This window comes from Caretta caretta, chromosome 19 (assembly GCF_965140235.1).
Source record: "Caretta caretta isolate rCarCar2 chromosome 19, rCarCar1.hap1, whole genome shotgun sequence".
Lineage (NCBI taxonomy): Eukaryota > Metazoa > Chordata > Testudines > Cheloniidae > Caretta > Caretta caretta.
In genome coordinates, this window is record NC_134224.1 from 10979469 (window position 1) to 11002050 (window position 22582).

Genomic DNA, 22582 nt, shown 5'->3' on the forward strand with positions numbered 1-22582 from the left:
TGCCAGTGCAGGATTAGTCTGTAGCACTATATTCTTCCATCTAGCTTTAAAAGTCCCAAGCAATGTGGCTTCCCTCTCTTCCCCTGGGAGCTTGTTCTGCTACCCTACTGGGCCCCTCCCTCACTGTTAGGCCCTGGTTTTTGCAGGCTACATTTTCCTTCTCTTGATTCCACCCTGTTACTCCTCATTACGTGTCAGGCTGAAAGCAAGAAGGAGGCAGCAGTCACCAAGGGAGAAGGGGCAATGTAGTCCCAAGGCAGAGCTGCTTGGGGCCCACTAGCCACATCCATCCCTGCTTGTAAGGAACAGAGGCTCTGGGCAACTCTTGCCTCTCTTCCCCCTACATCTTGCATGGCCAACCTCAAGCATTCAAAATCAGTCCCCACCCCGCTCCCCGGCCCATCAAATTATGAGATAGGGTTAAAACTCATGAGGTCTTTTAACCCAGTTAGACTTGGGGGGTTGTTTTCTTTGCCTCCCGGGCTCAGCGCGTCACACTTTCAAGCTCTTCTCTGCACCACAAATACCAACGGACTCCCCCCAATAAAAGCCGAGATTCTTGTGTCACTCCACGACGCCCGGAGCCGGGGCTTTAAGAAAAACGCCAGCTACCGGGCACACTGGCAACACAGCCCCTCTGTAAACAGGCTCGCTGGCACCTGCCTCCTCCCGCGCATCTCTGGCCTTCCCCGCTGCAGGTCCGGGACGGTCCCGGCTGAGCCCTGACTCTCCCATTTCTGCTCATCCACCCTGCAGCGGGTTCCCCCCCCCCCCCCCCGGCCATGACTTTGGACACAGGAATCCGGCAGCACCCAGCCGCCCCCCTCAGATCCTGACATCTGTCCCTGCGTGCACTGAGCCAGCACCAACCCCCCTCTCGGAACAGGGAGGATTTGAAAGGGGAGAGGAAGGTGGGGAGGAAAGAGACAAAGCAGAAGCCATTTAGCAGATAAAGAGAAGGCGCCTTCCCCCTGCCAGTGGCACCTTTGCAAAGCCAGGCCTGGTAACAAGCGAGGAATTCAGCCCCAGCGCCAGACTCAGACACTGCTTAAATCCCACAAGATCTATGCACCGTGTAAGTCCTGCTTCAGCCCTTTGGTGCAGCCGCCTCTCCTCCCCAAAGCTTCTAGTGAGTTCCACGTTCTCGCCAGCGATTCATCCGCCATAGAAGAGAGGAGCCCCAGAGCTCTTTGCTGAGCCTTCTGTTTGCTAGTTGACTTTTTCAGAGCTAGGCTGAAACCTGGCTTGGCTGCTTTCTCCTTCTGCGTTGGAGGGCAAAGGCCGATCTCCCGAGCCCTGCCCCTGGAAGAGGCTGTTCCAGGCTCACTCAGGCCTTGTCTGAGCTAGATTTCAGACTGGTTTCCCCGCAACAGTGCATGTTTAGTGCCACCCTGGGTTATCTACGCTTTGCTGAACACAGGGTGGTAAAAATGCCCGGGTCCCACCAACACCAGGGTGATTGCACCAGCGGCTGGGAAAAGGATCCTAGCATACGTCCACACAGAGATTCGCACTAGCCGAGCTCGAGCTAGCGTGCTAAAAATAACACGGTGGAGGTTGTGGCCCTGGTAGAGGCTCGGGCCAGACACCCAAGCTTGGAGTCACCTCACCCCCTGGTCCACGCCGCTATTTTAAGCATGCTGGCACACGAGGCCTGCTCCCAGCTGCAGGGCAGACATCCCCTCAGAGGCTGGCAGTCCAAATCCCAATACTGACAGCGCTGCGTGCAAAGCCTGGCACTGTGAATCACATTCACTTGGCTGCTGCCTGTCACTCAGGATACTGGTTATTTCCAGCAGGCAGCTTTAAACTCCCATTAGCTCCGGATCTAGCCTCGTAAGCAACACCCATCCCCCTCCCCCGCCAACACCCAACCCCCCAGCTAATGCATAATCACAGCATCTCACGCCATGCCAGCTAATCCATTGCAGAGCTCCAGAACCCCCTTGCACACCGGGGGGGGGGGGGCAGGGGGGAGGGCAGGGAGACAGACTCCATTAACCCCCCCCCAATCATCCTCTCCAACCGTTAACAGAAGCAAAGAGAAGCAGCCTCATCGCTCAATATATAGGTTTCTTTTAATATAAAAAAGTGCCTATTAAAAATTCCTTCCTAAATACACAAAAAGACCAGTCGAGTGGGAAAGCGAAAGGGACTTTTGGGGTGAACGAGGGGTATGGAGTCAAGGGGGCCTTTTCAAAGAAATCATAAAGCAGGAGGAGCTCATGGTCTTTAATGAACGGATGCTCAGAGCAGAGGCTCCGCCTGAAAGTGACCAGATTTCTGCTGGATTTCATACAAGCACTGCGCAGTAACGGACAACACAGGAGGGCTTTTTTTGTTTGTTTTTTTTTTGTTTTGTTTTTTGCACAATCCACAAAGCTGTACATAGTTTCCAAACCCTGGGAAAGGGGAGGGGGGCGGGATAAAGAGGGGGGGCAAAAAGAAAAAGTCACCCACCCACCCACACACGCACACACACACCCCCTGAGCTCCTCACAGGCGCAGCTGGGAAAGCATGGAGGAAGGAATACTGGTGTAGCGAACAAGTGGCAAACAAGAACTCAGACAACTCCTTCACCCTGGCCCCGCAAAACCCCCCCCTCCCCTGAAGCTCCCCTCCCCCGCCAAGCAACCCCCCCCTTCCCCCACAAAGAGGGTGCGGTGTGTGTTTTTTTTTTTTTAAATCTTTTTCTTCCTTTTTTTTTTTTTAATACAAATTTGGATCTTTGGGTGTGTCCTGCCAAAAACATTATTAATAATAACAAAAATAAAACTAAAGTCGTCCTCGTCATAAAAAAGGCAACTGAAACCCAATGAACCCATGCGGAATTTGCACATCACAAAACCACAGCAGATGTACAGAATGCAATATACAAGACACGATTTATAATAAAACATTATATACAATAAATAGGTTATGGTTACTTTTTTTTTTTGTCGATCGATCTGTAAATAAATTGTCTCAGTGCATACTGGTGGGTTTTTGCTTCTTTCGCCTGCATATTTGCCTTTCAACTTTTTTTTTTTTGGGGGGGGGATTCTTTCTTTTTAATTTTTTTTCCGTGTGCGGGTTTTTTGTTTTTGTTTTTGTTTTTTTTTTACATTTTTCTTTTCTTCAAAAGTATATACAATTGCTGGTTTTGTGCAGAAAAAAACAAACAAACGAACAGACATCCCTCTGCTTCCAAACAGAGGAGAGACCGGGGGGCATCTCTGCTGCCAAACAGAGGAGAGACCGGGGGGCATCTCTGCTGCCAAACAGAGGACAGACCGGGGGGCATCTCTGCTGCCAATCAGAGGACAGACCGGGGGGCATCTCTGCTGCCAAACAGAGTGGGGTAGAGGAAGAAAGTTGTGGGGGAGGGGTCTGGAGAAGTGAGGCGGAGAGGCCAACCCGGGGCGTAGATCAGGCAGGTGAAAGGCGGTGCGACGCTTTTCACTCTTCTCGCTGGGATTTTGGTGCACGTTGATGCTTTGGGAGTGGGGGACACGCCCCATCTCCCCACGCCCCTGCCAAAAAAACAAAAAAAAATATCTGCCCAGAGCAGCTGGTGGATGCTAGACTGTGGTGTAGCGAACTCATGGCTGGGATGGGACAGGGTGGGGTCTTCTCATTTGTTTACATAAGCTGCAAAAGACAAACGAGAGAGGAAATTAATGTCACACACCTGCCTTCACCCATTCACTGGCATGAAACAGACATTGATGACACACTACGCGCTCACCCCTGGAGAGCTATGGGTCTGATCCAACACCCGCTGCAGTCAGTGGGGGTCTTGCCATGGGGGCAGGGCCTGTGTTTTTGTTCAATGTCTAGCACAACAGGGGTCAAAAGCTGCAGAAAGTATTTAGGTGCCTAAAGCCGCCGCTAGGCAGGTCACTTACTGCACGATACTACGAGGATGAGGCGGGACAAGAACCAGTAGCGAATCAGAGAAGGGAACATGGTGCCCAACTCCTCTGCATCTTTAGGTGTCTAAACACCTTTGAACATCCAGCCCCTGGTCCACGGCTGGGGTTCCTAGGCACTGCGCTAGGTACTGTACATACACCGAGGCCAGGCCCAACTATGGTGCTCAGCAGTGTGAAACACCCACCCCGAGTTAAGCCGAGCTAACCCCCGAAACAGCGCTAGAATTCTTCTGTCGACCTAGCCCCCACCTCTCGGGGCGGTGGAGTCCCTCCGCGGACGGGAGAACCCCTCCCGTGGCTTTAGTCAGCATCTACCCTGAAGTGCAACAGTGTCACAGCTGTGATTGTAGTATTTCAAGTGTAGACAAACCTATAACAAGAGACAGGCCCTGCCCCAAACCGTTTATCGTCTAAATAAACCTGGCAGACAAAGGCTGGGGGAACACAGAGGTGCCAGGTGCTGGCCATATGTTCTCTCTCTCTTTGGAAGGGGGGGGGGGGGGACTGGACACTGGTACAAAGTCCCACAGGAAACCTGAGACAGAGGCAGGAACTGAAGTCAGTTGCACCCGAGCCCAACGCCTGACCCACAGGCCCCTTCTGCCTCTCCACTGGCAGCACTGGGCACCGTGCCAGGTCACCGTGCACTCATCACCGTTACATATACGCCCTGTGAGCCTGGGAATGCTCTCGGTTACTCTGGCGTGAGTCAGCGAGAGGGGATCAGGCCAGTATAGTGTCAATAGAGGCGTCCCGAGTACAGCTCAAAGCCCGATCCGAATCCAGACTTTGGTGCTGAGGTTCTGTTAGATGACCGGGCCCGTTACAATGACACCATCTTGTCGTGGGCTGAGAGGCAGAACCACTGAACTTTGTGGGTCATGCCGCTCATGAAAAGTCTCTCTTCGCTGCTCAGAGGTACCTGCACCTCAGGGTCCCACCATGACCATCTGCAATCACACTAGCGTAGGATACAAATTCCCAGGACTCTCAGTCCTCCTGGTTCAGAGCTGGGGGTCAGGAAGAAATGTTACTCATGGCGTAGGATTGCAAAAGAGCACACAGGATATCTACTGTTTGCTCTGGCCAGTACCTGTCTGCTCCTGGCCATTGTCAGAGAGGTGTCTCACTAGGTCAGCCAGGGGTCTGGTTTTCGTTTGACACCCGTGATGAGATCCAGATTGCCCAATTTCACAGCTCCAGATGGAACCCAGTTTGTTTCAAACCGGGGGGTTTGGCAGGATTCTGAAGTTCAGAGGCATTTTAGCATCTAGAGCAGCAGAACCTGTTTAAGCCAGAAGGGAGCCAGGCCCGGCCCAAAGCACATGGGGAGAAGGGCAAAGATTTCCCTGCCGCATGGCAGGTGACTTTCTGAGATGAGCCAATGCATCTTCTCCAGAGCTGAGCTCACAGCGGGGACCTGGGGGCACGTGCAGTACCCGGTCGGCACCATGGCACCTTTCCTGGGTGCATTTGAGGACCAGACAGACATGTATGGTGGGGGCAGGAGGGCATGGGTGCGGCTGCTTGGCCACCCACAGCAGAGTAGGGGACCCCATGTAGGAACCAGACCTGCACTACATCCATTGTGTTAACCGCTACAAGAAACGCTCCAAGGGCCAGGTTCCGCTCTGGGTTACACTGATGTAAAACCTGAGTGACTCCACCGACATCAGCTGCCGGTGAGCCTAGAGGGCCCAGCTTTGGAGGGCAGGAGAGACCAGCGAGCAGGAGGATCTGGAGCCACGAGAACATGGAGGAATGCGCCGGCGTAGCCCCTCGGGAGCCCACTAGGCCGCCGAGGATGGGGAAGAACAAGGAGAGCTCAGGCCTGAGCCAAGACTAGTTGTCATAGATATGGAGCTGGGCTGGGCTTGCTGCGGAGGGGTCCTCCCAGCAGCAGGCCCCGATCCTCTGCTGGAGTCACTCCGCGTAGCTCTCCCGGCTCCGGAGGACTCCAGCGCCCCCAGGGGAGTTCTGACGAGCGGTGCCCACAGAAGGGCTGGTGGGCATGGGAGCAGCGGGAGTTTGCTCCGCAGGACGGGGCATTAGCCTGAGGGTCGCCCCGCTGCCTGAAGCGCCCCCCCCCGAACACGCAGACAGCCCCCCGCACTGCAGAAACCCCTCCCTCTGTGCTGCTCCTTCAGACCCCCATCCCAGGTCAGTCTCCCTTTCGATTCATTCCTCCTCCCCTGGAAGGGGCTGGCTTGGAAACGGGGGCACAGTAGCGAGGAGGTGCCCACCCTCCGGAAGCTAGAGATGTTGACAGCGCTGCAGGCCTGGTTGTCACTCTCCCACAGGCCCCACAGCCAGGCCCCAGAGCTTCAACTTCTCCAGCCCCAGAGACCGAGGGCTCCTGCCTGGGCAAGGAGAAGGCTGCCTCCGTCCCGCCCTGGAGAGGCCTTGGGGAGTTCTCAGAGGCACTCAGCGCCTTGCAGGATCAGCCCATGGGCATGAGAGGCTGGAGGTTCAGGGGAGCTCAGTGCAGATTTTCATAGCAGCCGGGGAGGCAGCACCGGCTAGAGGACAAGGCACTGGGCTGGGAGTCGGGAGAACCTGGATTCTAGGCTCTGCTCGGTCTTGGGCACATCACGTCTCCTCTGTCCCACCCCCTCCCTTGTCTACCATGTCTATTGAGATTGTGAGTGCTTTGAGGCTGGGCCCGTCTCTCACTGGGGAATGTACAGCGCCTAGCACAACGGGGCCTGGATCAACTGGGGCCTCTAGGTGTGACTGTAATAACAACAGCTCAGTGCCCGACAGCTCCCACCATCCTCAGTGGGGTGTGTGTGTGGGGGGGGGCTCCCCACTGCTCTCAGTGGGGTGTATGTGTGTGGGGAACTCCCCATTGTTCTCAGTGGGGTGTGTGGGGGGGGAACTCCCCATTGTTCTAAGAGGGGCAGGAGGGGGATTCTCAATGGGTGCCGAACACTGCTGGAAGTTGACCCATTTCATTAGGTGCCTACAGAGAAGCTGAGCTTGTCTGAAAACCAGGCCCTTGGGGCCCTTCGCTGAGAAGGAATTAAAAAAAAATAATCAAAAATTTCATCCCCACTGCGGGTGAAAGGCCTCACCTGAGCCCTGAATGTGCCTTTCCTAAGGCAGTTCTGGTCTGTTAATTCAACATGGATCCATTGTCAAAGGAGAGCCCCTTACTGAAACTGAACAAGTGAGAAACAAACCTGGCTCACCATTAGCACCAAATTACCTAGCCCCAGAGGGCTCTAACTGCATCCTGGCGAAGGGTTGGGACTCAGGACCCAGGGGACCTCCTTCTGCAAGGCTCAGGGGTCCCGCCCGCCAGGGCAATGGGCAGGGGCAGGGAACAGCCAGTGGCTTCCCAGGCAGAGAGCTGGGATGGAAATGGAGGGGTGGGATGAAGTGGATTCATGCTGGAAGGATCTATCAGCCCTTGCGTGAGGACCATTACATGCATGAGTGGTTGAACGTAGGGAACCCAAGGCAGCGGGCTTTGTCAGAGGATCCAAGTCATGGGTTCTTATCCTGGGGGGCACGGACGGGGTCATGGGTTGGCAGCCAGCCTACCCCTCCTATACTGCTAGCTGGGAAGGGCTTGTGGCCAGCTCCTGGCCAGAGAGGCTCCCAGTGCAGAAGAAGCACTGATCTGAAGACAAGGCAAAGAAACAGGGTTCTACACACAGACAGGCATTCAGACAAGCCCCCCACCCACAACCATGCATGCCCACAGACACGCATGTGCACACACGGACATGCAAATATGGACACCTGTCCACTAATGTGTGTCTCTCCCCCCCACACCATGTGCCCCCCACACCAACACGCATGTGCACATGCAAACAGGCGCGCACCCCCCCAAACCAGCAAGTGCCCTGTTTTTCACACCAAGTTCCATAGCCAGCGACTCCAGCCACATGGAGCCGCCGGCTGCCCCTTTGCCTAGCGGAGGCAGCCTGCCGAGGGGGCGCAGCAGAACCGTTTCTCCACGGCCCTGATTCTCCTCTCCCCGGCAGCCTGATCCGGCTCCCAAAGGAGCCAACGCAAAGACTCCTGTTGACGGCAGTGGGAGCTGGATGGGATGCGGAGACTGGTGTAAATCAGGAGCGACGCCGCTGAAATCAGTGCAGGGCCATGGGAAGGTGAGCGGAGACGCAAGCCCAGCACCATGGGTGGTCCCTGCAATAGGTGGTTGCCAGTCAAAATCAGGCTGAGCTGAAGAGCCCAGGAGGCATGGGGACAGCGTGTTACGGCCCTTCCTATTGACCCCTGATTTAGGCACAAATCCCAAAGCCAACAACCTCCTTCACTGAACAGCCCATGCGAGCGGAGGCCTCGGGAGCCAGGATCCACTGACAGCAGCAGTCAGTGACTGATGCTTCAGACAGGGCCTCCCACCACCCAGACCCACAGGGCACCTGGCCAAGTATGGGGGATGGGGGAGAATCCCTCCTACAGCCCCGGAGTGACCAGTTTATGGCCCCGGTGAGAATCGCCTGCCCTCCCATCAGCACGGACGGTACCCCCGGGTCTTCCAGCCCCACTTCACAGATCCACCTCCCCTCAAACTCCACCCCCAGGACAGCATCACAGGGAGAATGTTGTTAACCTTGCACTGGGCCAGCAGCTGTAAGCCCCCCTTTTTCCCAATACACCCCGGGAATGTAAGATCCGGGGTGATGACTGCCTGCTGCATGGGGTGAAGTTGGAAGGAAAGGGCTTCTTGCCCCCTCTCACCTGACCCCTGCACAGCGGGCGAGTGGGCCCAAACCCAGCCCTTTATGTCTGTGCCTGGAGATGCACGCGTCCGTGCTTCTACCAGTCTCGCCATGAACAGGGACGGAGAACATTTCACGTGTCCTGCTGGGGGCGAAGGCTGCTCCCCGAACATCAAAAACCTCCCCGAACAGGGATGGTAAGTGCAGATCTTGGCCCACTCAGGCCACGCTGAAATCCAGGTGCCTGCAGGTGTGTGAGGATCTTCCATCTCATCAGCCCTACGGTGGTTGAGGGGGCACTAGCCGGGAGGGGGTGATGGGAGAGGAGAGCTAGGGGGAAGGAGACCGTGTAATGGGGAAGAGGAGAGAGAGGGGAATGCAGGGCAGCTCAGATCTGATCTCAGACACGCAGGGCCAGACCCAGCCCAGCTGCTGTGATGCCCACAAGGGCGAGCGAGGGGAGAATCTAGCTCCTAGTTCCGTGAGTGAGACACGAACAGACCTGGGGAGCGCGAGGGAGGCAGTGTCCTCACTGCATTTTGGAGCATCCCTTCCTCTCCGCCCACGAGCTACACTGGGGGTCGCGCCAAACCCCAGGAGCCTGTCCACTGATCTCAGCAGGCCGTGGTGCTGGGACCCCCTCTGCCGCCCCACGGGGTGTCTGGCTTGCCCCCCAGCCCAGGAAGGACTAACGCCACGCCACAGTCTGCGGGGGCCCTTTCTTCAGGACACAGCTTTAGGTTTCCGCCACAAAACTCACAGAGTAACTCAACCAACAGCCTTCCCCGGTCCACACCGGCTGCGGGATACAGAGGCCTTCCCCTTCCCACCCACAGTTAGCTCCCCCATTAATTCAGCCCTCCGCAGCAATCACCAACCTGAGCCAACTCTGATAACGGCACAGAGCGGCTGACTCCAGCCCCCCAAGAGTCAACAGGGAAGAGGGATGACCCCTAACACACACACACCAGCTCCCGGAAGCGGGTCTGGGGGGCAGAAAAGACGTAGAAGGGGGAAGGGAGATCCTGCTCAGTTACTTACCAGGCAATAGGTGTGTCTCCAAGATCCACTGGTGGAGTTTTTAATATATATATATATATATATAATATATAATATATATATATATATTTGGCTCTCCAAAAAAAAAAAAAAAAAAAAAAAAATCAAGCAACAAAAATACCCCCAAAAACAAACACACTGGGGAACAAAAAATAAAAGAAACCCTCCAAAACAGCAAAAGTGGCGGAAGAGGGGACGTAGCCAAGTCCTCGTTCGGCATCCGTGAGTTTTTCGTTCGAGTTCACAGATCTCATTTATTTTTGTAGAAAAACCAATCAAACCAACCAACAAAAAATCCCAGCCCCACCCCCCCAGCCCCTCCCGTCGCTGTCCCGAGTTGTGTTCTGCTGCCTTCCCTCTGTCAGCTCACACGCATGCAGGCGGGGGCGGGAAGGAGGCGGCTGCTGTCCGATTGTCTTTCTGCGAGAGGCGGTGGAGCAGGAGGTGTGTGCGGGGGGGACGGGGGACAGGGACGGACACGACAACACGGCTTGGTCCAAAAATCACAGCCACGTTGTTCAGAGACGGAGCGAGTTCTTATTGTTAAAAAAACAGGGGGCTTCTCTCTTCCTCTTCTCTGCTTTCTTTTTCTTTTTTTTCTTTTTTTTTAGAAAAGCAAACAAACAGTTCTTGATCTCAGTTAAATACAGAACTTGAAAAGTGTTCCAGAAAAAGTGCTGGCTAAATTAGCTCTGAAAAAGAGAGAGACAGAACAGCGGGGTGAGAAGAGGACACAACAAACACAGCCTATCCCCTTGGAGATTACTGATGATACGCGTTATGGTCACCCCTAGACAGCTCAGTAGAGATCAGAACCCATTGTGCCGGGTGCTGTATATACACGTGGTGAGACACAGCCCCTGCTCCAGAAAGCTTCCGGTTTTAACAGTAACCCTGACAACGGGCCCGATTCTTGTTTACACTAAGGCCCCTTCACACGGCGTTGGGAGCATAAAGAGGCCATAAAGTCCATGGGAATGTGAACTGCTCTTCCAGAGCAGCATCAAGTGGCCAGAGTGTAAATGAGAATCAGGCTCACACGGTAGGAGAAATGAAAGACAAATTAAAAAGACAAATGAAAGCCCCATTTTATGCCGAGAGAGACTGGGGCAGTGAAATAAGTGGCCTGTTTTGCAGACGAGCTCAGAACTCTTAGGAAAATCTGGCTCCAAGTGGCATGCTGAGCGCTGGGCATTTCGGGAGATCCAGTCCTTATTCATATGCTAAATGGGAGCTGGGCCTAAGTGACATGCCCAAGGCCACCCAGGACATCTGTGGCAGAGCCAGCTCTCCCAGGGCCCACAAAGATGGACCTACCCCTCTCCCTCTGGCTTTCCCCTGGCTTCAGTGGAGTTACTCCTGATTTATACCTGTGTGTGTGTGGGGAAGAGAGGAGGCCGATGTTAGAACAGAGTCTCCCTGTTCCAAACCATCTCACTCCCCAGAGAGCGGAGATCCCAGCCCACATACCTTCCAAATCTTGCCCTCAGTTAGTTTATACCCAGGAAGAGCAGTTGAAGCCAATGGGCCTTTTGCACCAACCTGGGCCATAGATCTTTACATCCTGGGCCCTGCCCATCAAGTCTATATAGTCTGGTTCAAGGCTATTTGCTGGATTACACCTACTGGTCAATAACCTCCCATGTCCTGCCTCTGGCCGATCTAATGACAAACCGTCCCCGTCAATGCCCCTCAGCCCTCGTGCAATGTTCTGCATGGGAAGCAATGCCCTCCTGCCCCTGCAGCCATCAGCTGGTGCCTGGAAGTGAAAGGCTGGATGATCTCTATTGTGAATAGGGCATGGAGCATGGTCTGGGTGCAAATGGACTCACTGGGAAAGGGATCAAATAGCCCGGGGCGGTGGCGGGATGGGGAAGCAGGGAGCTCTCCAAGCCCTAAGTGGCTATGGAAACCTGGGGCCTGGAACTAAGCTTGGACCACTGGTTGGGATGCTTAGGCAAATTCCGTGCGAGCAGATGTAGGGGGAGCAGGTGCAAAGCAGCACAGGGCTCTCCTCTCTGCTGTAGCCCGCACAGGATCCTCAGAGCCTCCTCGACAGCCCGGAGGGATTGGACAGTTATCACACTCTGCAAACAAATGCACAGTCCCTCCTAGCAACCCAAGCTCCAGAGAGCCAGCGAGGATAGCTGGCTCCTGACAGCACCCTGGGTTCAAGTTTGGGGATCAGGCTTTCCCATGGAAGATAACCCCACCGCAGCTGGAAGGGTGTCCTGTTGCTTGTGCATAGCCACTGGCTGGCAAATCCAGGGGGGTAGGATGCCCAGGTCCCAGTTACAGAAAGGTGAGACCAGCCCAAGGAGCAGCCAGTTCTGTTCTGAAACCTCTATGGCACCGTCGAGGTGGATACACAGTCCTCTCCCTGCACCCTGATCCTCGAGGGATGGCTCTCCTCTACATACTGCAGCTAGACGCATAGAGACGCTAGCATCAGGGTGTCACCTCCCCGACTGGGTAACGTGAGAGGTCCTGTGCCCATGTGTCGGCAGAAACACGAACACGTGAGCAGCACCGGTTCCGCTCTGGGCATTCTCGCGGAACCCCGAGCCTGTCACCTGAGCCTTGCTGGGGGATCCGCTCCCCAGCCCAAGCTGAGCTCACCCTCCCAACCATCCATTCATTGCCCCCCCCTTGTCCCGCGGGGCTTCCCCCTCCATTCCTTCCCTTGATCCTTGCCCCCTCCCGCTTTATCCTCCAAGATTAGCTGTGCTCTCCCAACGTGGTGGCCCAGGCCTGCGTCCCCGGGCATTAGGTGCCTCCCCTCCCCCCGAACCCCCCCAGAACCTACCCTGTAACAAAACCTCGTTGTCCGGTTGGCACTTTAGATGACACTACAATGAGGTGACTGTAAAAGTGTCCTCGGGGTGTTGCTCTACCATTGGACCCAAAAACCCGCTCTTCTGGGCCGCGGCCATGATCGGATGCCCTTGGGGCGGGAAGCTCGGGTACCTGTAGTTGTCCTGCAGCTGCAACATAGAGTCTCTCGGTACTGGGGAGATATTCAAGTCATTCATCAAGGGGCAAGCGTACGCCCCCCGGTGGTGAGCCCTGGCCATCTCGAGAGGCTCCTTCTCGCCCTTGGAGGTGTTGGTGTTGCTCAGGTGGGGGTTGAGGCAGGAGGCGTCAGCCCTCCCCATGAAGTCCACCAGCAGGCCGGCCCCGGTTTTGTTGTCGTAGGGGGGGCTCCTGGTGCTGGAGTTGGGTGAGTACCAGTAGCTGGGGTTTTTGCAGCTGGGGGAGTCGTAGAGGGGCTGAGGCATGGGGAGGTCTCGGCAGGCCATGTGCGCGGGGTGGGGCAGGCCGCTCCCCGGCATGCTGTGCTTGAGTGATTCGCAGGCCGGCAGCTTGCGGATGTCGCTCGGCCGCAGGTCCTCCTTGAAGGCCAGGGTCGGGGAGCAGTTGGGTGAGAAGGCTTTCTGCAAGCTGGCCTCGAACACAGTCTGCTGGTTCGGGGCAGCCAGCTGGTGTGGCAGGGCGGGGAAGTGTTTGCTCTCCAAGTCCGTCTGGCCCAGGCCGGGGGAATCGCTCTGAAAGCCTTGGACGAAGGTCCCGTCCGAAGGGGTGGAGGGGTTCATGGAGTAGGGCCCAGCGTAGTCGCCCGGCTCTCGCTCGCCGAGCCCGAAGCCCCGGGATTGGGAGGGGAGCGGGGACATGCTGCTGTCACCGCTGTAATAATCCAGCCCCAAGTCCGTGCTCTCTTGAAACAGTGCGTTGACCTGCTGGGCTTTGGTGGGGAACTTGGCCTTCCCCGTGCCCCGCTCCTTCTTGGAGGCGCAGGCCCCTCGGGAGCCTCGTGGTTGCCTGGGCCCCGTGCTCCTCTTGGACGGATACACTGAGGAGGAGGAGGAAGAGGAGGAGAAGTTCAGATGGGAGGCGTCGAACATATCCACCTTCTTCCGCCTTCCCCGCCCGGGCTTGGAGCTGCTTTGGAACAGGACGCTCTGGTTCCAGTTGTAACCCGGGGCAGAGGAGGCCTCGTTCCAGTCCATCATGAGCTTCTCCAAGCTGGACAGGCTGGACTGGCCTTCGCTGGACGAGGCCTCGCTGTTGGCCCGCCTGTACCCAGCTGGCTGGTTGAACTGGGTGCTATCAGAGGAGGACTCAGAGAAGGTCTCCGAGACCGTCTGCTGCTTGGCCTTCTGGGGGGTGTAGTTGGAGATGTCCAGGATGACGTTGGGTTCGTTGATGTGGCACTCGAAGCCCGGGTTATAGAGCTGGCTGAAGGCCTCGGCGCTCCAGTCCAGCCCACCGTAGCCTTGTCGGAAAGTCCACTGGGCAGCGCTGGGGAACTGTCGGCAGTTCTCGGACGAGGGCTGGAAAGAAGCTGAACCTTTGGGGACCATGTAGCCGCCGGGGGACACGGTGCTGGCCCGGCTGTCGCACCTTAGGGGCGTGTGTGAGGAGCTGGAGAACTGGCCTGGCTCAGAGCTGGTGAAGAAGGAGGCCTTGCTGAGTGGCAAGCTGGGCCCCACTGTCTGCTGGGCGTAGCCAGCGCTGTGGGCGCTGCTGGGGGACGAAGGGAGGCTGTTCCCGCTGCCGTAGGCGAAGCTGCAGTCCTTGTTGTTGGGACAGTCTTGGGCAGCGGGGTACTGCTTTCCCGGCTGGAACATGCTGGAGGCCGTCACACTCTGCCCCGAGCCGTAGCTGCCATACTGGGCGTAGCTGGCGGTGGCGGTGGGGTGAGCGGTGGGCGACCTGGAGACGGCCGAGGGCGGCACCAGCTTCTGGAAAGCGTCGGCCCCGCGGCAGTCTGAGGCGGCCTGGGAGACCCCGTAGCCGGCTGCCCGGCTGTGGGAGAAGGACTGCCGGCTTGGCAGGACCGCGTGGAAGGGTGTCTCAGTGGTGGCGGCAGCAGTGGGTGTGACTTTGGCGCTCCTGCCTGGGTAGGAGGCCAGGCCCCGCTGGCTGGGCATGGCGTTGGGCGGAGCTGTGTAGGTGGCCGAGGACTTCCGGGACTCGGACCGCGAGGCCGAGAGGGCAAAGTCCAGCAGGTCCGAGGAGTCGTCCGAGTCCAGCAGGGAGCGGAAGTAGCCGGTGAAGAGGTTGTGCCTCTCCTGGTTGACCTCCGTCTGGGAGGATGGGTTGCTCCCGGTGAAGAAGCCGGCCCGGCTGGAAGAGCTGGACTCCAGCGCCGAGGAGTGGAACGCCCGGGACTCCGCACCTTGGTAGCTGCAGTTCCTGCTAGCCTGGCTGGAGAGGTGGCTGTGGTGGGGCGCCCACGGGCTCCCCTTGTCCCCGGCCCACTCCGAGGTGCTGTCACTGAAGTTCTGGCTGGGGTTCTGCTCTGGAAAGAGCACCCCATTCTTGCGGGCTCGCCTCTTCCGCTTGGGCTTCCCCAAGGGATCCGGCTCTGGCCGGCCCCTCTTGCGCGGGTGGACGGGGTCGGCGTGCACGGCCGCGGGGGCCTTCTTCTTCTTCCCGATGCCCTCGAAGAAGTCGCTGAAGGAACAGCGGGACGAGCGGGCAGCATGGCCCCCTCCCCGGCCGCCAAAGCCCCCCGCCTTGCCCCCACGCCGGCGGAAGCCCTGTACCCTGTGCAGGAAGTGGGAGATGCTCTGTGTGTCGGGGGCCTGGTGGATGGACTCGGGCTCACTGGGGGTCCAGCAGCGCGGTGGGGAGCAGCGCCCTGAGCATTGGCTCTGCCGGTTCAGGAAGGCCAGCTTGGCCAGCACATCCGAGTAGTCGGCCTTGCTGTCGTTGGTGTCGGCGATGTAGGAGGGCTGGGGCGAGGCCAGCTTCTGCTTCCTCCTCCTCCTCTTCTTCACCTCCGGGGTGGGCTCCTTGGGCTTGCCTGGCCCCAGCAGCAGGTTTTTGGGGGGCCGCCCCCGTTTGCGCTTCAGGATGATGGGCATCTCCCCAGGGGGGAAGACCACCACCACATTGCGGCCATTGTTCTTCATCTTCAGCAGCGGGGTGGGCTCCATGGACGTGCGGGCCGTCAGCTCCTTGCCCTCCACGCTCAGGTTGCTGCTGAGGGAGGAGACCTTGTAGGTGGTCTTGTTCCTCCTCCCCAAGGAGACGGGGATCTTGGCCATCTTCACCACCATCTTGCGCACCCCGCGGCATTTGCCCTTCTTGGCCTGCAGGGCGGCCTTCTGGACGTCGTCGGCCTCCGGGGCGGGAGCCGCCAGCAGGATGGATACGCTGGGCTCGGGCGGCCCCGGGGCTAGCTCCGCTGGCATGGCCAGGGGAAGGACTCGGCTCTCGGCAGAGACCTCCACCCTCCGACCCCGCCCCGCCCGCCGCCGCCGCCCGAGCATCTTTGGTTTGTCTGTTCTGCGCAGCGCGTATTTCCGGTGGTCGTCCCCGCCCCGCCCCGCGCCCCGCCCCGCGCAGGAGCCCCGTTTCAACACCTCCCCCAGTTGGCAGCTACTGAGGCGGGGCTGGAGCGGATGGGACCCCAGGGGCTCGGCTGCCATGAGCTGGGGCTGCGGCTCCAGCAACTTGGGCAGGGGCCCTAGAGACGGAGGGTCCAGTAACTGGGCTTCGGGATCTAGCAGCTGGGCTTGGGAGTCTAAGAGCTGGGGGTCCAGTGATTCGGGCAGAGTATCCAGGGCCTGGAGTCCCAGAGGCTCAGACAGGGGCTCCAGGGACTGAAGCTCCAGAGACTCTGACAAGGGCTCTAGAGACTGGAGCTCCAGAGACTCGGACAAGGGCTCTAGAGACTGGAGCCCCAGCGACTCTGGCAGCGGCTCTAGACTCTGCAGCTCCAAGGACTCGGGCAGGGGATCCAGAGTCTGGGCATCTAGTAGCCGAGGCTGGGACTCGAGAGACTGAGAATCTAGTAACTGGGACTGGGAATCGAGCTCCTGGGCTGACAGCAACTGGGGCTGGGGCTCCAGAGACTGAGACTCCAGCAACTGGGCCCCTGGGCAGCCCAGAGAGGCCAGTTCGCTCAGTATATCTGCGTCAGCCAGCTCAGAGTAATCCGTGGTGTCTGGCTCGGAGCAGCTGGCTTCGTCTGGGTTGCCGGGTGGCTTCGAGGCCGGGGCAGCGCTGCTCTGGCATCCTGGCGGCTGGGGACTTTCTCTGCCCCCCTCCATCTCCTCCTCAGAGGGGGCCAGGTGAGTCTGCCTGGGTGGCTCAGGTTTGGCGTTGCACTGTGCCACCCTCTCCTCCGGGCTGCGAATGCTGTTGGCCAGCGTGGCCGAGGAGAAGAAGCTGTACTGGAGATCTCGGTCCCCGGCACTGGCCGGCATCCGGCTCTCCTCACTGGGGGCTGGGTGGCTGTTAAGCCGCAGGTTGCCGCAGTCCAGATGGACGCCACTGTTCTTCAGGTCCTCAGAGAGCCGGTTGAGGTCCTTCATGATGTCGATCAGCTGCACCACCGGGTGGAGGTTGATTCTCCCGTTGCCACACTTGCTCTTCAGCAGCGAGACGATGTTGTCAACGTTGCAGCGGCCAGAGGCCAGCGTCGCATTGGAGAAGGTCTTGGGGGCGCGGTCGTGGGTGGCTGTCTCATCCAGGCCCCCCACCAGGATCCGGGGGTCACTGGCACAGCCCAAAGCGTTGGTCGAGGAGAAGTCCTCTCCCTTGGTGGGACCAAGGGCGTGGAGGCTCTGGCACCTGTCGGCCGGGTCCCCATGGAGCAGCGAGCCGGACTGGTGCTCCCTGCCCAGCGCCGGGCAGGAACCCTCAGGGAAGCTCAGCACGCTGCAGGATAAGGCCTTCTCTGCTGGGCACGCTGCTGGCCTCTGCCCAGGATGCCCTGCCTGGTAGAACTTGGGCTCGCGGACGTAGTCAGGTGAGCTGCGGATGGCACCAGATGTCACCACTGGGCCTGGGGGCTTCACGCGCATCCTGAACTCCTCCTCTCCTGGATGCCTCTTGGTGGAACAGTTGCTGACATGGGTGTCGGAGAAGCCAATGCATGGACCTGAAACAGGCAGAGAAGCAAAGTCAGACTCTTAATGCAGGGCAGGGCAGTGCTGGGCCAACTAGCTTGGCACCCTGTGGGCTTCCAGTGGAGGGGTGAATGCTCCATAAAGCATGGTACAGCGATGCCTCCTGGGGAGGGCTGGAAGGGACGGACGTGGTACACCTGGACCGTCTCTGCCGGTGTTTGTCCAACCTGTTCTTAAAAAGCTGCAAAAACGGGGATCCCACAAGAGCCCTAAGGTTCCTGCTCCAGAGCTGAGCCCCCCGAGAGCTGGAAAGCGTCTCCTACTAGCAAAGCTAGATCCCATCACAAACGCAATGCTGTGATACCCCCCACCCCTCCCTGACACAGAAGCCACAGCCGATGCCCGCTAGCAAAATCCTTCCCCCGCAGCGGAAGCCTGCCAGGGCCGGACCCCTACCCGTCTCTATGGCAGCATCCCAGGAATCCTTGGGGCCCCCTTACCCATAGAGCTCCCTGCCCCAGCTCCGGTACGGGGTCAGCACTGAAATCCCTTCTGGGAAGAGCCCACCCACAGGGGCAGGGAAACGGGAGCTGCTGGGAATCGTTTACAGGAGTGAGGCTGCCGATACCAAACTGCCCCCCAACCAGTCCTGCGGCTGCCCCACAGCTGGGCCACAGGGCCCGGGCTGGATGAAAGGCCCCAGGAATGGCACTTACCCTCGGCCTTGCTGCTCCGGCTGTTACACTTGAGCTCTCTGCAAAGGGAAGAGAAGAGGCGTTTAGCCCAGAGAGCGGGACCTTCCCTGCACAGCCTGCAGCTTAGATTCAGCTCAGAGACCCCAGCCCCGTGTCTGCACCTCCCACCGCCTGATTCCTCTCCCCCACCCTGGACAGCTAACTCACTCAGAGCTCCCCCAGCTGGCACGGGCTGTAGATTTCTGATGTGCCCATCACCATGGTATCGGGGCCACAGTAAGAATGCCACAGTGGGGCTGCTCTGATGGAAACCAGCGTGTGTTGCATATGCCTATGGCATGGGCTGGATTTGGCCCAAAGCTCTGGGACCGAGGCAAGGATTGAAGGCGTCTCGCTAACCCTTTCATTCGACGCAAATGGTCTGGTCTCAGGCTGACCCCTGGCTGGCCCCAAGGGGGACATGCCCTTCTGCTGCAATCGGGCAGGGTAAAATCAACAGAGGAGCATGGGATTTGGGGCTCCGTGCGCTCCTTTCAAACACAGATAATGCACCTGACCTGTGCCGGGCCTCGCACGGCTGAGCTACGGGCTGGGGAGGTGCCCCGGGCCTCGCACGGCTGAGCTACGGGCTGGGGAGGTGCCCCGGGCCTCGCACGGCGGAGCTACGGGCTGGGGAGGTGCCCCGGGCCTCGCACGGCTGAGCTACGGGCTGGGGAGGTGCCCCGGGCCTCGCACGGCGGAGCTACGGGCTGGGGAGCTGCCCCGGGCCTCGCACGGCGGAGCTACGGGCTGGGGAGCTGCCCCGGGCCTCGCACGGCGGAGCTACGGGCTGGGGAGCTGCCCCGGGCCTCGCACGGTGGAGCTACGGGCTGGGGAGCTGCCCCAGGGCTCGCACGGCGGAGCTACGGGCTGGGGAGCTGCCCCGGGCCTCGCACGGCAGAGCTACGGGCTGGGGAGCTGCCCCGGGCCTCGCATGGCGGAGCTACGGGCTGGGGAGCTGCCCCGGGCGTCGCACGGCGGAGCTACGGGCTGGGGAGCTGCCCCAGGGCTCGCACGGCAGAGCTACGGGCTGGGGAGCTGCCCCGGGCCTCGCACGGCAGAGCTACGGGCTGGGGAGCTGCCCCGGGCCTCGCATGGCGGAGCTACGGGCTGGGGAGCTGCCCCGGGCGTCGCACGGCGGAGCTACGGGCTGGGGAGCTTCCCCGGGCCTCGCACGGCGGAGCTACGGGCTGGGGAGCTGCCCCGGGCCTCGCACAGCTGAACTACGGGCTGGGGAGCTGCCCCGGGCCTCACACGGCTGAGCTATGGGCTGGGGAGCTGCCTCGGGCCTTGCACGGCTGAGCTACGGGCTGGGGAGCTGCCCCAGACTTTGCACGCCTGAGCTACGGGCTAGGTCTTGCACGCCTGAGCTACAGGCTGGGGATCTGCCTGGGTCTTGCATGTCTGAGCTACCCCTGCCCTTCGGCTGGGGATCTGCTCCGGCCTTTGCAGCCTGTCCCATGGGCAGGGATGCTGCCCCTGGTCTTTGTACACCTGCTCCACAGTCCCTGGACCTTGTGCACATTTTCCAGCCTGCTCCTTCAGCCTCCTGGTCCCTTTGCACCAGGCCGAGAGTGACAATCAGCCCACACCAAGGGAAAGGGCTTTGCGGACGTACCACCGCTAGGTGTCCCCTGTGAGCTACGGATCCTCCTCCAAGTGTTTATGCATATTAACCGGTTAAGCCTGTGCACTCCTGGATTCCTTCCCCACTGCCCCCTCCCCTTCCCCGTCAGCAGAGCTACTCCCACCTACTGCTTAAAGTTTGCAACCTGCGCTCCTTGTGGCCTGAGAGAAAGCCCCTTTGTATTCCCCTTTGTGCCCAGCCAGCCAGCCCTTTCCTTCCACCCAGTCGCCTGGAGAAGCAAGCACCTGGCACTAAGGTTTGGAAATGGATCAATGACAGCCTGGGCGTCCCCTCCCCCCGTCCTGGGTCTGCAAGGAAGGAAGGAAGGGGACGAGCGAAAGAAAAGTTCTTTGTTCCCAGCTTTTCCCGAGGATGGATGGGCCCGGAGTGGAGATGCCCCAGGCCCCATCTCCCCCCGCGCCCCACAGGCAATGCGGGGCTCTTCAGGGGACATGGCTTCATTCATCCTTCCAGAGCAGAGAGGGCCGGGGTCTGGCCCCTGGCGGTCAGGCCAGGGACCCTCGTCAGCAGCCTGAGGCAAGGGGAGAGACCCCCATGTAATGTCCCCCACCTGGATGGGCAGCTCGTATTGCAATGAGGGGGGCCCTCACCCCCACCACCGAGCAGCTCTTCACCCCCACACACCCATCAGCTGTCCCCTCTGGACGGCTGGAACCCAGCCCCACCCCCAAGGCCAAGCTTTTCCTGGGAGTTAACCCCCGTTCCCTGAAGAACTGTGCGTAGACGCGTCGGGGTTCTCCTGTCGCTCTGGTCAATCCACCTCCCCGAGAAGCAGTGGGTAGGTGAACGGAAGAACCCTTCCGCCCGCCCAGCTGCGTGGGCACTGGGCATCAGGGCTACTGCGCTATGACTCACGGGACGTGGGATTTTTTGCAGGTAGCCAGGTTGCCCTGCATTTTAGGTGGGCAGCCAGGCCCGCGCTGAGCCGCTCCCTTGGAGCCACATGCTGCCAGGCTGGCCGGACGGAGAGCACCCAGAGAAGCGGGAGGCTCTCCCGTCCAGCCCAGTGGGGTGTGAACGCCAGCACGATTAAACACGCAGCAAACACCCCCCCGCGCCAGGGCTGCAGCTGCGAGGCTGGGGTGGGACCCCGCAGGCTGCTCTCAGACTGGGCCCAGCTGTTCCGGCCTTGTTGCTTTAAACAGGCTAAATAAGAGGAGCTGCTGGCTCTTCCGCGCCCCCCGCACCACCCTCTCTGCCCCAGCCCACATAAGGCAGGAGTCTTTCCTGCCTCCCCCCAGCAGCACCAAACAAAACCCATTTGCAAGACAACAGGAGAGGGGGAGGGGTTGGTCCGCCCCTCCCTCACCCTGGCAGGAAAAGGGCACCTTGCCACCGAGGGGCAGGGTAAATCAGGGAGGGGTGGGCACACAGCCTCCTTCCCCGGGGGCTGGAACTGTGCAGGAGGCTAGGACACCCGAGGGCCAACTTCTGCCCCCTCCTGCCAGGCCTCGTCCCTCCTTTGCACCCCTCCTTCTCGCTCCCTGTTTAGCGTTCCCCTCTCCTCCGCCTTCCTGCCCCCTCCCCAGCTTTCAGGTGTGGTTTTCAATGGCTCCTGCCCTGCTCCGAATCCCTTCCACCCCCGATAGGGTGACCAGACAGCAAATGTGAAAAATCGGGACAGGGGGTGGGGGCTAATAGGAGCCTATATAAGAAAGAGGCCCCGAAATCGGGACATCTGGTCACCCTAACCCCCGAAGCCCCTCCACCGCTCACGGGAAGTTGCTGCAGCAGGAAGTGACCTCAGCTTTTTGGCAGGCCCCGCTGGGCACTGCCGTGTGCTAGGCCCGGCTGGGCGCTGCGCCATGCTCTCCAGCACCCTCTGCGGGCTGGGACGGAAGGCCCCCGTCTCCACCCCGCCTGCCCCAGCTCGGCCATTTCAGCCCCACCGCGTGTCCCCCCTTTGTCAGCGTCGTCTGCCCCACGGCTCGGCTCAGGCTCCTGGGGCCTGCCTTTCACACACCGGCAGGGGCCCTGGCTCCCCTTCCTCTCCCGCCCCCTCCCCTGGAGAACACCCGGTGCTTAGGGCTGCCGTTTCCAGGCAACGCTTGGCCAGATGTGGAGTGAGAAGGGTCAGGATCCCATGGAAAAGCACCAGAGCCAGCAGGGATCAAACACAGCGCGCGGCTGTCGTTATGTGCGGGGCGGGAGGAGAGGCAGTGCGGGCCAGTGGCTGCAGCGGGGGGGACGGGTACACCAAGAGACCCGAGTTCGGACCTTGGGCCAGTTGCTTCACTGCCCTGTGCCTCAATTTCCCCTCTGGGTTAATGATACTGACCAGCCTCCCTGGGGCAGAACTGCCATGGACAGAGGACGCAGTGACGGGCAGTGGGGAAGCTCCGGACATTGGGCCCTGTCTCTCCCCGGCATGGGCACAGAGAGGGGTGCTGGCAGACGTAGCTGGGGTGACCAGGTTATTTCACTGCACTTAGGAAACAGGCTGCCTGCCTGGGCAAGTCACCACGGCTATTCACAGGCAGGTTCTCTGTGCAGCGCGCGGCCCGGGGCCTGTGCTCCCCCGGCGTGCTCAAGGGGCAGGCTCCGTGGGGAGTCTCTGACAGCAGCCAGCCTGGACAGTGAAGCTGGGTTTTGGGCTAAGTGCTGGGTGGGTTTTACAGCTGGTGAGGGGCGAACTGGGCAAGCTCGGTCTAGGCAAGCTTGCCCTACATA

General features: G+C 59.5%; 1 protein-coding gene across 7 annotated transcripts in view; it reads right to left on the reverse strand.

The window, feature by feature from the left end:
• Positions 1-2867: 2867 nt before the first annotated feature.
• The window catches only part of AHDC1 (AT-hook DNA binding motif containing 1), a 114478-nt gene continuing 94763 nt past the window's right edge, over positions 2868-22582 (reverse strand). For all 7 annotated transcript variants that reach the window (XM_048825562.2, XM_048825561.2, XM_048825560.2 and 4 more), the window contains 4 exons: positions 18247-18284; positions 12475-17562; positions 9651-10360; positions 2868-3631 (listed from right to left, as the gene is read on the reverse strand). In XM_048825562.2, the coding sequence (XP_048681519.2) occupies positions 12518-17562; positions 18247-18284 (5083 nt within the window). In that variant the 3' untranslated portion in view covers positions 2868-3631; positions 9651-10360; positions 12475-12517. The remainder of the gene's footprint in view (positions 3632-9650; positions 10361-12474; positions 17563-18246; positions 18285-22582) is intronic.